Source organism: Eumetopias jubatus, unplaced genomic scaffold (genome assembly GCF_037043125.1).
Source record: "Eumetopias jubatus isolate StellerSeaLion01/CBP00866 unplaced genomic scaffold, mEumJub1_p1.0 scaffold_4, whole genome shotgun sequence".
NCBI classification, from domain to species: domain Eukaryota; kingdom Metazoa; phylum Chordata; class Mammalia; order Carnivora; family Otariidae; genus Eumetopias; species Eumetopias jubatus.
The window spans coordinates 107,456,459-107,470,687 of record NW_028274810.1 but is presented as its reverse complement, the minus strand read 5'-3'; the positions used below and the strand labels follow the sequence as shown (position 1 = coordinate 107,470,687).

General features: G+C 48.7%; 1 protein-coding gene across 3 annotated transcripts; it reads left to right on the top strand.

Moving 5' to 3' along the window:
* Positions 1 to 1,280: 1,280 nt before the first annotated feature.
* Positions 1,281 to 3,140, top strand: CUNH8orf33 (chromosome unknown C8orf33 homolog). Of its 3 annotated transcripts, XM_088023066.1 has the most exons (6): positions 1,281 to 1,317; positions 1,407 to 1,452; positions 1,552 to 1,730; positions 1,937 to 2,021; positions 2,171 to 2,317; positions 2,820 to 3,140. In XM_088023066.1, exons 1-6 carry the CDS (start codon positions 1,312 to 1,314, stop codon positions 2,957 to 2,959), a joined length of 603 nt encoding a protein of 200 aa, XP_087879192.1. In that variant the 5' UTR covers positions 1,281 to 1,311; the 3' UTR covers positions 2,960 to 3,140. The 3 variants fall into 3 exon arrangements, with proteins under 3 accessions (XP_087879192.1, XP_087879191.1, XP_087879193.1); XM_088023065.1 differs by having other exon boundaries at positions 1,297 to 1,317; positions 1,407 to 1,730; XM_088023067.1 differs by having other exon boundaries at positions 1,303 to 1,452; positions 1,568 to 1,730.
* The last annotated feature ends 11,089 nt before the right edge of the window (positions 3,141 to 14,229 follow it).

Here is a 14,229-nt window from a genome sequence, read left to right as displayed (position 1 = left end):
AGATAAACTGATAGGACTGGGTGGCTGATTGCATATAGGGCTGTGGAAGAGGACAGTCTGGTGTGAGGCTTGTGCTCAGACACAGATGTCTGGGTGGAGAAAGCTTTCTGGAAGAAGCAGTTCTGGGCCAAGTCACACAGGTTGATTCACAGCCAAACAAGGCAGGAAAAAGCCCTTTTGGATCTGGAACCCACTCACCACCAAAACCTCCAGTCTGCCAGGACTGAAACACATCTAACTGTGGTAGTTTAAAAATATGTCTAAAAGTTTTTGATATTCCTCCCTTCAAGAGGGGTCACCAGAGACCCTAACTTAGAACCAAACAGCTATACTGTTGCTAGATTCCTGATCCTCAGAAACTGTACCAGATGTTTACTGTTTTCGATTTGCTAAGTTTTGTGACAACTTGTTAGGCTGCAATAAATAATACACCAACTATCTGTGATGACCAAATTTCTACCCTCTGACACCTCCCAGCCCATCCACTGCCTCAGGAAACGACACTTCTACCCCGATTTCCCTGACAGGAATATCATCAGACAGCACTCAGACTCGTGTCCTCCTGAAGCCCCTCGTCCTTCTTGCGGAGGTCGGCTGACGCCTGTGACCCCGGGCAGGGAGGAGGCACCCTGGTCTGTAGTGCGGTAGGATGGGAGGTCTGCCCTGGGGCCAAAGGGGCAAGGCAGATTGTGGGAGGGGGCTCCCTCTCTGCCCTCTCCCCTGCCGCGCTCATCCAGGCCACCAAGTGCGCAGGCTCTTCCCCTGTTTCTGAAATCCCTCCACATCCCCAGCCTCAGCCGCCCCCAGCCCGTCCGGCCCTCGTCCCAAGACAGCGAGGGATTTTTAAAACACACATCTGAGTAGGACCACATCACTCTTCGGATGAACGTCTCTTCCCCTTACGCTCAAAATCAAAGCGGACAGCAGGCTCTCCTTCGGCGCCTGCATGACCGGATCTCGCCCAACTCTCCGACCTCGCCTTGCACCGCGGCCCCTGCCCCCGGCCTCCTTCCCGCTAACCGACCAGTCCCGCCGGCCTGGCACGGGCTGCTTTCCGGAGGTCTTTGCTGACCACTCGCCGTCCCGTTTCGGCCGCTATTCACGACGCTTCTCTGTGACGGCTTTTCTCTCCCCACTAGGTGAGCTTTGAGAGAATTCCCTCGTTTGGGGATTGTCCTTCCATCCAGAGCGGTGCCTGCCCACTGCGCCGTCCGCGCCCAGCGGAGCTCGGCGCCGCAGACGCGTTTCCGGAGGAGGGAATTTGAGATCGGAGCTCAGGCCCTACGTAATCTCCGGCGGCGACGGCGGCGCATGGCGGTGAGCTGCGCGGAGAAAGCGTGTGGGTGCCGGGGTCTTGGGCCGTCGGCGGCCGCCCGTGACCCTTATGCTGCTCCCCCTTTCTCCAGACCCTAGGACGCGCTGCTCGGGAGAAATCAGCGGCCGAAGGCCCAGGTACCGCCCGCGCGCCCCGCAGCCCCCGGCCCCCTGGATCGCTTCCCAACGCCCCGAGTCCTTCCGCCATCAGATCCCATCCGGTCGGTCTCTGCTTAGGGCTCTCCACATGCAGTGACACCGCTCCCGGGGAGCACCCCGAACGCCGCGGAGGCGCCGCAGCCTCCAAGAAGCAAAAGAAGAAGAAAGTCCGGGATGGGGCCTCTGTGGCGAATGGAGACGGGAAGGTCTCAGAAAAGCTGACCTCAGAGGAAGCGCCCCTAAGCGCGGAGGCTCAGGCAAGGCGGGCCTCGGTCGGGAAGGGTGGCGATCCATGATGCATCCCGGGTGTGAGTGCGCTGGCCGGTGCGTGTGGTCTCGGAGTTTCGGAGTTAAGGCAGGGAGAGGGATGGGACGGGAGGGTGGGAGGGGTCCCGGTGGGATGGGGCTGGAGGCCGCGGGGTCCTGCTGCCGTCTCATAGCCACTCTCCCCAATTCATCACAGGCGGAGCAGCTGGCCCGGGAACTGGCGTGGTGCGTGGAACAGCTGGAGCTGGGCCTCAAGATGCAGAGACCCAGTCCGAAACAGAGTGAGGAGCCTTTCTGTCGAGTTGAGGGGGAGGGGAACCGTGATAGTGCTGCTATGGCCTGCGGGTGGTGCCACGGGATGGAGTTGTCATTGCTGTAGGACGGCAGGAGGTGAGGATAGAGGTTACTAGTCATTTGTTTTTATTTTCAGAAGAGCAGGCTATTGGGGCAATCCGAACCCTTCGCAGCGAAAGAACCCCCCTGCCCCGGAAGAGGCAGCTGATGCACTCCTTGTTTGGGGACTACAGGGCTCAGATGGAAGCTGAGCGGCGCGAGGCCCTTCGGGTACTCAGAACTGGTGAGAAGTTGATTCCAGAGGGTAGGGAGGAAGAGCCCGAGGAGTGACAGGAAGAAGCCCAGAGTAACAGGGCTGTCGAGGGCGGGCAGGGGGAGGACACCGACTCACTGAGGCCTGGGAGAGCAGGGAGAGAAGAAGCTGGGGCTGTTTTAGAGAGAGAGAGAGAGAGAGAGAGAGAGAGAGAGAGAGAGAGAGAGCGCTCGGTGGGGAGGGGCAGTGGGAGAGAGAATCTCAAGCTGACTCCCCGATGAGAGCAGAGCCTTGTGCTCTATGGGGGGCTGGATCTCCTGACCCTTAGATCATGACCTGAGCTGAAATCAAGAGTCAGAAGCTTAATTGAGACACCCAGGTGCTCCTGTCTCTAGTGGAGTTTGATGATAATACCTTCCCTAAAATTTTGAGCAGTGAATCAGTTTTCTGTCCCAAGGGGTTAGAGTTGAATGGGCGCAGGTAATGTTAGCTGTTATGACTGTTCTGACACTGTCTGTCCCCTCCCCCACAGCAGCCCGCACAGCACAGGTGCAGCCTGTAGGTGAGGCCACCAGAAAGAAGAGTGGAAGGGTCTGCAGGCCTCGCCAGGCAGGGGTAGCCAAGGCCACACTGGACACTCCTGATAAAGAGTTTAGGTTCAATTTCTTTTAGCTTGTCTTCCATCCTGGAACACTTTCCCTGCCCAGGTAGTATGGGGGTTTGTCTTGAGTGCAGAGCCTTTCCAGGAATGCTCTGTCAGACAGATGTGGGGTTGGTCTGTCCATGGCTGGTCATTGGATCTGGTGCCATGGCTGTGGGACAGATGTGAGACTAGCCTATTGGGTACTGTCAGATAAGCACAAGACCCATTTGTAGGTTTTCAGATGAAATGTTCTTCCTGTCAGAAGAAGGAGGTCCGTTTAGAAAAGCTTCTACAATTCCTGAAGTGAGTGTTCAGCATGTTGTAGAAAGAATGTTTTACTCAGTCTTTAGGCTGAGATTAAGCAGCTGTTTGTAGTAAGGACTATGGAGGAAGCTGTATAACCGTATACTGGTGCTCGAATGTCCTGTCAAATGGTGTAGTGCTTTATCTCATAATGTCATGTTGCACTAATAAAACTATTTTTTGTAAACATGGATTAGTGAATTCGTGTGCTAACCCATCTGAGTACAGATGAGGCAGGCATCTGGCATGGTTGGGTTCCAGGCTCACCACAATGCTTGGTCCTTAGTATTGCCCTCATTCTTGAGCATATCTCATCCTCAGGGAGCCAGCGTGGCTTCCAGAAGGCCAGGCTTTGTTTTTAGGCGCAGAGAGCTTCTTGTCCTCACACTCCTGGCTGAAGACTGGGGCTGAGCCTCAGTAGATGACCTCTCCAGACCTTGGCTGCTCCAAGTGATAGTCCCAGGACTTTTGTTGCATCGAATCGGGTGGCTTCATGCAGTTGTGATGCCATCTTTGCTGGTGTCTCCCACGCTTGCGTCCCAGACTAGAAAGATACCTGGAGCCCAGCTGCCTACTCAGCATTTCTCCTTTGATGTTTCATGGGCATTTCATACTTGACGTGTCCAAAACATTTGATTGTCCCCTAAATCTCCCTTTGTCTTCTGCTTTTGAGTGAATGGCCCTACTGCCCACCTAGTTGATTAGGCCAAAAACCTGTGTCATCCTTTCTTGCTTTCCTTCTCCCACACAAGTGTTCAGTACTTTAGCTGGTATGTGAGTTCTGTCTTCAAACTACATCTCTAATCTTTTGTGCTTTCTCTTCATTGCTCGGCATTCTAGTCCTGGCCCTGGCTCTTCCCCTGACTGCTGTGTGAGCCTCCTGGTTAGTGTCAATACGTCGCTTTTGCCTCTCGTGTGTTCAGTGCAGCCAGTGGTCCTCCATGTATATTGATTGGGTCCTATTTCTCTGATCCAGTGACTTTATTGTACCTAGGATACAATGCGAAGGCTGGTGGACAAAGTCCCACTTAGGGCCTGCACACATTTAGGCTCCTGACCACCTCTCTGATGTGGCCCCCTTTTCTTGTTCCCACCTTGCTGCCTTCTTGTCTGCTCCTGAGATAACCAACTCAGTCCTGCCTCAACGGTTTCAATCCTGGTATGATGTTCACTAAAAGTCCACTTGTAGCAGGTCTTGGACTCTGGGGAACATGGTGCATGGAGAATGGGAAACAGGAATCATCTGAAGACAAGAGATGGGAGGGCACTGTTTAGCCTCTGGGCCATCAACCCTGCTTCCCTCTTGGGTCATTTTTCTACTCAGGATGCTCCTTTAGCTTGTACCCAGCTGTGTTCTTGGTGGTGTTTCATCCATGGTTTGCATGTTGGGCAACCACAGCTAAGTCACACCCCTTACCCTGGCTGCGGTTTACCCATCTATAAATGGGGTGGGTGTAGGTGGTGCTAGGTGAGGTTAACTGGCCTACCTACACCGCTCTCAGGCCTCGGTGTTCTGGTCTATGCAACAGGCCCTGCTGTGTGGGGGTCTCAACAGCAGCTCCATAGCTCTGCAGCTCATGTTTGGTTCTTCCTAGTGACCTTTGCAGCAACACCCACATGTCTGACACAAATACCACTGGACGATGATCATTTGTTCTACGAACTTTTTTTTTTTAAAGGTTTTATTTGACAGAGAGCGTACGATCCGGGGACTGGTGGAGGGAAAGGGAGAAGCAGACCTCCCGCTGAGCAGGGAGCCCGATGTGGGGCTCCATCCCAGAACCCTGGGATCATGACCCAAACCAAAGGTAGATGCTCAACTGACTGAGCCACCCAGGCGTCCTTGTTCTACAGACTTTTATCAGCACTTGCTCAGTTCCCCATGGCCTATTCCAAGGACTGTATTCTTTCTAGCAGCTGGGGGTCCTCCCCCTTATTTGAGTCCCATTGTCTCCTGAAAAATGGAGGTGTATTACCTACCTTCTGGGTGTCTGACCAGGATATGCCAACATCCCCCAAGGTTTTGGAAGCCCCTTTAATGCCTACATGCAACTGCACATGCCCCAGGTATCTTGGGGTTCCCAGGAAGCCCCCAGCTTAGTTTTCCCGCTTGCTGTGCCCCTGTGGGACTCACCAAAAGCTGGGTCCTCTGGCCTAAAACTCTTTCCAGTTATGCCCTTCCAGTCCTTGGCTCAGCTGTTCCCCCCCGCCCACCCTGATCTCTGGTGATGTGGACACCCCACATGGGGAGCTTCAGAAACAGGTGACACTCAGCCCTTTTCCTGTTGTTTTACTTAAAAAGGGAGACAAACCATGAGAGACTCTTGGCTCCAGGAAAAAAAACAGGGTTGTGGAAAAGGGGGTGGATGGGGGGTTGGGGTAACTGGGTGATGGGCATTAAGGAGGGCATGTGACGTGATGAGCACTGGGTGTTACATGCAACTAATGAGTCGCTGAATATTATATCAAAAACTAATGATGTATTCTGTGTTCACTAATTGAATTAAAAAAAAAAGGAATGCTAGTTTCTTACAGTTCTCAATAGTGAATTCCAGAGGAGTAGAAGATAGAAAGCTGTAAACTAACCTTTAGGAATGCTGGGAAAAAAGTAGAAAGACCTGTTTGAGACTGGAGTGTGGGAAAGACTTTTGTAAATGAGGAAAATAGGAAAGTGAAATAAAGCCTGGTGACAGAGAAGTGGTTCAAGAAATGGAATGTAAAATGAGATCACTGCACACCTGGTAAGGAGAGATTTGCAGAATTTTGTAAAAGATTGCATATCTTGATTCAGAGTGTATGTGTCCCTGAAGCCGGGAGACCTTCCTAGACAGATTAGAGTCACTTGCATTAGGGAATGCCAGAATTAGAGGCCCCATGACACCGATCCACACCTCACTTTCCTTCCTGGTGTGGTGAACCTGAAAGCCATGACCACAGTGATGGTTTTGGCCAAAACAATGGAAAGACCTATGGTAAACACAGACTAAATGTGCATTGCCAGTGGATGCAGGTGGCTGTGTTGGGGGTCGATGAAGAGTTAGGAGCAGAGGAGGCACAGGGCGAGGGAGATGAGGGTGTAGCTGAGGGATTGGTTGTTGATCGACTCAGCTTCACAAAGACCCCCCAAGTCAAAAACCAGAAAGATCACAGTTTTGGGGGGTGGCAATCTCTCTTACTGTTTGCGTAGTGATTGTCTGCACGCTTCACACAGGGGTCTGTGTGATGAGAAAGCAGAGATGTAATGTCTCAGGTTCGGTAATTCTTACATATTCCCACTAAAAAAACACAGTTATGTTGGAACATATGGACATAGTTCTCCATACAGCTACAGGGAAGGTCCTTCATGCATAATTTTAGGTTTACATTGCCCATTCCCTGATAATTTTATGGAAAAATATTTCCTCTTAAGTGTCCAAGGGAGGTATTTATTTTGTCTTTTATGGGGAAATTATAATAGATTCTTAAAAATATCATTTCTTCTGGTTATGTCTTCGGTATGCCTTCTGATGTTGATTGGTTTTTGGAAACCCCCCCCCAATCGAACACTGATGATATGTGAGAATAGTTGATTTTTATTAGGTTCAGTAATGGTATTGTGGTTCTGTGGAAAATTGTGCTGGTATTTTTAGAAGTGCATACTGAAATAGTTAGGTGTGCAGTGTTGTTATGTCTAATTTATAATATTTTACAATATAAAAATGTGAAGCAAATATAGCTAATTATTAATAATTAAGTCTAAATGATGTGTACATGGCATCCACCACACCATTCTCTTCACTATATTTGAAACGCTTCCTATTATGTCACAAAAGAAGAAAAGCCAAATCACCAATGGCAAATCCTCCTAAGTTTAAAATATATTTACCTTTACTTTTACTAGGTCAATATTCATTAATTTCTTATCCCCCATGTGAATTTCTACTGTAAGTTTAAACAATATAAATTCCTAATAAAAAACAAAACGATTTTGTCAAATTTAGTTAGTAAATTCTGTCATAAGATGGCAGTTTCCCATCATTTATTCCTGACAGCAGTGTGATAGTGTCCTTGTCCCATTGTCATCTCTGAACAATGCCATTGATAGGGATTTTGGGGTGACACCAACTTCCTGTACAGTTTGGAGGCCAATTCTGTAGTGTGATTTGGACATTGTCCTGGAGGCTTACTAGGTCTCAAACCTGTTTATCTAACCCTCTTGATGCTTCTCTGAGCTTCCTATCACTTCCTATACAAAACAGACACATTTGAAAACTGTAATTTAAAGAATCCACGGCTGCTCTTAGGTCTCATTTAGCATATTTTTCAGTAGCTAGACAGCTCCTAGGTCTCTTCAGCCTGTTGAACCTTCCCATTTCTTTTTTTTTTTAAAGATTTTATTTATTTATTTGAGAGAGTGAGATAGAAAGAGCATGAGAGGGAGGAGGGTCAGAGGGAGAAGCAGACTCCCTGCTGAGCAGGGAGCCCGATGCAGGACTCGATCCTGGGACTCTAGGATCATGACCTGAGCCGAAGGCAGTCGCTTAACCAACTGAGCCAGCCAGGCACCCGAACCTTCCCATTTCTGAGACATCAACACCCTGCAAAACATTTTTGATAACCTCACTGGATTTGTTAAATCAATGAGGCAAATTTTATTCAAGTACAATAACATTTTCAAGGTGGGAAGTGAATGAGTAGGAATTAACCAGGCAAGGTAGTTGGTGAGCGCATCAAGAATCAAGAATATAGGGGGCGCCTGGGTGGCTCAGTCGTTAAGCAACTGCCTTCGGCTCAGGTCATGATCCCAGGGTCCTGGGATCGAGTTCCACATCAGGCTCCCTGCTCGGCAGGAAGCCTGTTTCTCCCTCTCCCACTCCCCCTGCTTGTGTTCCTGCTCTCACTGTCTCTTTCTCTGTCAAATAAATAAATAAATAAACAAACAAATAAATAATCAATCAAGGATATAGTAACAGCTGTGTCCTCCAGCAGGCAGTTTCTCAGTGAGACTGCATGGTCTTGGAGAGTCATGTGCATGACCCAAGGACTGTGGCCTCTAGAAAACGTGCCAATTGTGCATTCTGGGCTGTGGAGTAATCCTTGAGCCTCCCACTGATTCACTGAGCAATAATATCATCTGCCTCCCATCCAAAGAGTTCCAGAGTATAGACCCCCACATTCCACCCACCTTGAAGGTGGGTGTATGATCCAAGTCTAGCCAACCCCATGCTCCATCTTCTGGGTGCTCAGATGGCTTCAAGGATGAGAATGTGTCCCAAGACCAAAGACACTTAAGGCTGTGACTTTTCTTAGAACTCAAGGGAAGGAGAAACGCTTCCCAGTAGACTAGATGATGAGTGGGTGTCAGCCTGGAGTTGCTGGAGGCCCCAGATGCAGTGAAAGAGACTGTGCCTGTGAATGTCCAGAACACTTAGCAGGATAGAGGGTTGGAGAGGGTCTAGATCATACTGTGAGAGTGTGAGCCCCTGGTACTGCCAGGTCTAAACCCACTCTTAACTTGCCTCTTGCAAGTAATCCTTTATTTCTACCATTTAAAAGTATTAATTTCTTTTACTTCAGTAAGTATGTCCAGTCCCTTGCCATCCAAAGTGCTAGGTGACACATCAGGATCAACAGTCCCTGAGACTCCCTGTGCACGGTGTCCTCACTGGGCGGGCCATGGCTCGGGGAGAGGAAGACAGTAGGTGGGGTCAGTTCTCAGGCAGCTCCAGAAGAGCTCTGTCCCTGTTCCTCTTCTGTCCTGGGAGAGGAAAACCCCAGAACAGTGAGGGGAGAACCAGCAGGAGGAAGAGGCCTCTGGATGGCTAATTGGTCTGCTTGTTTTTTCCTTATTTTAGGGTCCATTTTGTTAATGTGCATTTTTTATTAGGAAATCACCCATTTCCTCTAGGATTCCAGTCCGATGCAATAGGTTTCTCTTATTTGGCCTTTAATTTCTACTCTCTATTTTTCTTCAGAATTGTCACAATTGAAGAACAAATGTTGATACATTATTATTTACTAAAGTCCATACTTTATTCAGGTTCCTTCTGTTCTACCTTTTCTGGCTCCAGGATCCCATGCAGGGCACCACATGATATGTGGTCATCTCATCTCTTTAGGCTCTCCTTAGTTGTGACAGTCCCTCAGACTTGTCTTGTTTCAGTGACCTTGACCATGTTGAGGAGGACTGGTCGGTCATTTTGTACATAGACCTGCATTGGGATTTACTTGTTTTTCTCATGGTTAGACTGGGGTTGTAGGTTTCGAGGAAGGGGATCACAGAGGTAAAGTGCTCTGTCATCACTCTACAACAAGGGAACACCTGTCACTGTCCGTGTTAACATTGGTCACCTGGCTGAGGCAGTGTTGGTCTTCCAGGCTTCCCCACCATGAAGTTACTCTTTCCCATGTGCATATGGTGTGTCTTTGTGAGTAGGAAGACACTGTGCGGAGCCCACACACTTTAGGAGAGGGGAATTAGTTTCTCCTCCTTGATGGATGGCTGAGTGTCTACATCTATTATTTGGAATTCTGTTAGGACAGGTCTATTCAACCCTAATTGTAAAAACCTGTGTAATCTGTTAATAAAAAATACAACTGAGTAATTTAAAAAATCACATTGGCTTTATTGAACAGTTCATGAATTGGGCAGCAGCCCATCTAGTAAGTAGAAAAAGGAACTCCTTTGAGCTACATGGAAGGAAAGGCTTTTAAAAACAGACAGGAAATTGAAAAAAGGAAATCATTAGCAAAGGATGCATTGTTTTAGGCGAGGTCACCCTCCTAAGGGGAACAGAAGGGGCCATTCAGTACATTTTCCAGGTTGACTGGTTAAAGTTTACATGGAGGTGAGGGTGTGTGAAACTGCAGTTGGGTTAGGTAGTAAGTCTTCGTTTGCTGACCTGGGTCTCTTAACATAAGTGACCCCATTTTGGGCCTGTGGTTTCTTTTTAACAAATCATTCATTTTTACCGGCACTTACCATTGGTTCCTGTTTTCCGTTGACATAATTTCATCTTTGTGGGGTTTTTCTTGGTACTTATTTAGTTTATGATACTTCGAGGTTATCCTGGCTCCTACGTTTACTGTCTCAGTCCTAGTGTCAGCAATTTCTTCAAAGAGCTTTGGCTCCTTTTATTAGAGAATGGTGTTAAAGTGTTGCCTGCGGGAACTGAATGTGTTCAGCAGACAACGCAAGGCAATATGTTCATGTATTCCAACCTATGTAAACACACCTAATCAAAGATTTCTATGTGGAACTGTCTGTGTCCATATTAAGTCAAAAGTGAGTTCATGCTGATGTCTCCAACCTGGTCATATTGTGATCTTCCCTCTTTGCTGATCTGTAACTTTCTACTTCAACAGTGACAAAGTGGCTCTCACCACCTGCCATGTATTTAATTCATTGCTCCATTCCAGATTACGGATCTGGTGTTTTCAGAACTATCAGCTACCACCCTGATGGGAAAGAACTTTATGAAATAGAGTCCACTTGGTATGTACAGTACATTTTTCCGTTAGTCTACAGATTCCACTCATTTCCAACACCACATAGGTCAGCATCTTTTGCCATACAACCTACAGTGAGTGTTTTTCATACATTTCTAATACGGTTAGATTATTTGTCATATTCTGTATTCCACTAAAGGGGCAGAAGAAATTTTGCTCATTTCAAGGTTCTTGCAGCTGGACTAGGAATTACATTTACATGAGACAGATTAATTAACAGGAGAAAAAAAACCCCACAAAGTTTAATCCTGTACACATGATTAAATGACCAAGGCAGGCAGGTTTTATACTTTGTGGACAAAGAGAAAATAAATCTGTGAGGAGTTCAGAGAAGAAAGAAAACAACCTTAGGAGCTTCAATTAGTAAGGAGTTCTAAACAGAATTCGAGCTGGGGTAGTAAATTAGTCAAAAGTAACAAGGGTTGTTTATGCAGCCTTCTGGGCTCTAAATTTCCCATCTCTGGTGATTAGGAAGTCTCTTCACCTCCTGGTACAGGGAGATCTTCATGTGGAGATGGATTTCCTGCTTCCAGGTCTGAGTGTCCCTCTTACATAGGCTGTCTCTTAAGTAACTTTTATTTAAAATGATTGGTATGCCAAAGTGGCACATTTGGGGCAGTCTACCTTTGGCCCAAACATCCCACGTCCTAAATAACTTAACTTGAGTAGATTATGATTTACTCTTTGGGGTGTGAAAATGTTTGGGTTTTGACAAATGCACAGTGGCAGGTATCCAGCGCTAAAATGTCATGGCATACTTCAAGCTCCCTACCCCATGTTCCTTTTGTCATATCTGTAGTTTTTTCTTTTCCAGAATGTCCTATAAATGGGGTCATACAGTGTGTAGCCTTTTCAGACTGGATTCTTTCCCTTACCAAACTAGATGTAAGAATCATCCATGTCATTGTATGGGGTGATGGTTCATTCCTTTTTATTGCTGAATAGATAAACGGGAAAAACAAATAGAAGTTTAGTAACATGCATACATCCTGTTTACATGGGAGATACCCAGGAAAACAGAGTAACTCCCATCACCCTAAATGCCATCTTCAACTAAAGACACAAAGATTTTGGGTGGTGGGAACACCAGTTAAGGGACATTACCAGGCCAAGCACAGTGAAGGAGGATATGGTTGTTACGCAGATTTAAGTCTGTGCCTTCTTTGGTAAGAGTGTTTTGAGATTTAGTCATTCTTCTCTTCCTGGTACAGAGTGGGAGATACCCTTATAAATGGAGCTTTCCTTTATCTGTGTACATTTCACTCACCAAATGGCAAGCTCTGCTCAGTTTTTAGAGATTTTCCTGTGTCTTCTGGTTCTTAAAATTAATCAGCCCCAAATAATCCTTGTGCTAAAGAGGCATATTTGGGGTAGCATATTCTGCTTCCTTCACACGGATGCACTCCAGTTTGCTTATGGATTCATCTATTGAAGTACCTCCTGACTTTAACCACTGGACATAGAGCTGCTGTGCATAACTGCATGCAAGTTTTTGTTTGGAAATAGCTTTTCAAAAGCAGTTGTCTAAATACCAGAAGCATGATAGTTGGTCCTAAAGATGAGACTTATTTAGCTTTGGAAAAAAACTGCCAGACTGTCTTCTGAAGCTGTGATAGGTATATTCCCTCAGTAGGAAGGACAGTTGCTGTCATTTCTCACTTTCCAGCAATTGGTATTCTTGGTTTTTGTAGTTTAGCATTTTTAATAGGTGTGCAGCGCTATCTCACTGTTGTTTAAATTTGTAATTTCCTAATGATAGCAGATGTTGAGCATATTTCATGTGCTTATTATCGGTACATCTTCTTTGTCCAGGCATCATTCAGATATTTACCCATTATCAATCAGGTTACTTCCTTTTTGTTGAGTTCTGAGAGATTTTTGTACATTTTGAATACAGATCCCTTATCAGATACGTGTTTTGCAAATATTTTCTCCCAGCCGGTGATTTGTCTTTTAGTTTTCTGAGCAGGGTCTTTCATAGAGTAGAAGTTTTAATTTTAGGAGGTTCATGGTATCAGGTTTTTTCTTTTGTGAATTGGCTTTTGGTGTTGTGTGTTAAAACTCCTCACCAGAACTAAGGTCACGTAGATTTTCCTTTATGTTTTCTTTTTGATATTTTATTTTAAATTTATCTACAATTTTGAATGAATTTTGGTATAAGTTAAGTTTATATCTGCATTTCATTTAAGTACATATAGTTCCCAATTAATTGTTCCTATTTCTGGAGATGTCAGGGGATATTGGGCTCGATTTCAGTGTGAATTTCCAAAATTCAATGGATTCAGCAGGATCCAGGGGAGGGGACAGGTGCCTCCACTGAACTGAGCGCACCGCATCTTGCACTGCCCCCACCGCCCGCAGGGGGCGCCCGAGTCCCGCTCCGCGGCCCGTGCGGGGCATGCGCGTCCCTTCTCACAGGAGCCGGACCTCCTCAGGACCCTCTGTGGGGGCTTCTGAAGGACATGGGTCCGCATCCACACCGGCAGGAGTCGGGCCTCCTCAGAACCTGCTGTGGAGGTTTCGGGGGGGACGTGGGGCCTCGTCCACTGACAGGAGCCCGGCCTCCTTAGGACCCTCCGTGGAGGGTGTGGATACACGTCCACGCTGACAGAACCCGCTGTGGAGGATGTGGGGCTGCCTCCAGGCTGACAGGAGCCCGACCTCAGGACCCGCAGTGGAGGACGTGGGGCCGCATCCATACCGACAGAATCCGCTGTGGAGGATGTGGGTCCGTGTGTACACCAACAGGAGTCTGGCTTCCTCAGGACCCGCCTGGGCGGAGAAGGTGAGGAGAAGCCGCCTGAACGGGGACTGCTGAGGGGGTCCGTGCTCACAGGACCCCGTGGAGGAAGGGCGCGCTGTGCAGACCGTGGGGTTTCCGTGGCTTGGTGTGGGCGGCCGTGGGGTCCCGCGCGGTGCTGTGCGCCGGGCGGTCGGGGCTCCCCTCTCTGGGCTCGGGTCCGCTCTGCGGGGTGAGGACTGTGTTTATGCGCCGCACGGATTCGGTTCCTGGGGCTCCTCAGGCAGTCTGCGGTCAGGGAGTGGACGCCCGCCGCGTTGTTCGTGCCCCTCGGCCCCGGCCCTGCGGGCTCCTCCCCGCGGCCGCAGCGCGTCGGGGCTGTCGGTTCTGTGTCTGTGAAGACGCCGCTGCGAGTGCGACGGCACCGACTCCGCGGGCGGCCGGGGGGAGTAGGCGAGTTCGCGGCGTCCGCTCTCCCCTGAGCGCGGGGGGTCGGCCCGTCTCCGGGTGTCACCTCGACGCCTGAGGGGGGGTCTGCCCGTCTCCGGGTGTCACCTCGACGCCTGTGGGGGGGTCGGCCCGTCTCCGGGTGTCACCTCGACGCCTGAGGGCGCTGTCTCTCGGGGTCAGAGAACAGGTCTGTCAGCGGTCAGTGTGTGGTGCAGAAGGAGGAGGAAGCGGGGAGCGCTGTTCCGACGGGAAGTCCGCCGGAGAGAAGCCGGCTTCGCGGTGACGGCGGCTCGCCCCCCTGAGCTGCGGGGAGCGTGG

What these genes read in the sequence shown, in the direction of transcription:
- CUNH8orf33 (XM_088023065.1), top strand. An exon ending in CCCTAAGCGCGGAGGCTCAG is followed by an intron (nt 1,731 to 1,936) that starts GCAAGGCGGGCC and finishes AATTCATCACAG; the next exon opens with GCGGAGCAGCTGGCCCGGGA. An exon ending in CCTTCGGGTACTCAGAACTG is followed by an intron (nt 2,318 to 2,819) that starts GTGAGAAGTTGA and finishes CCTCCCCCACAG; the next exon opens with CAGCCCGCACAGCACAGGTG.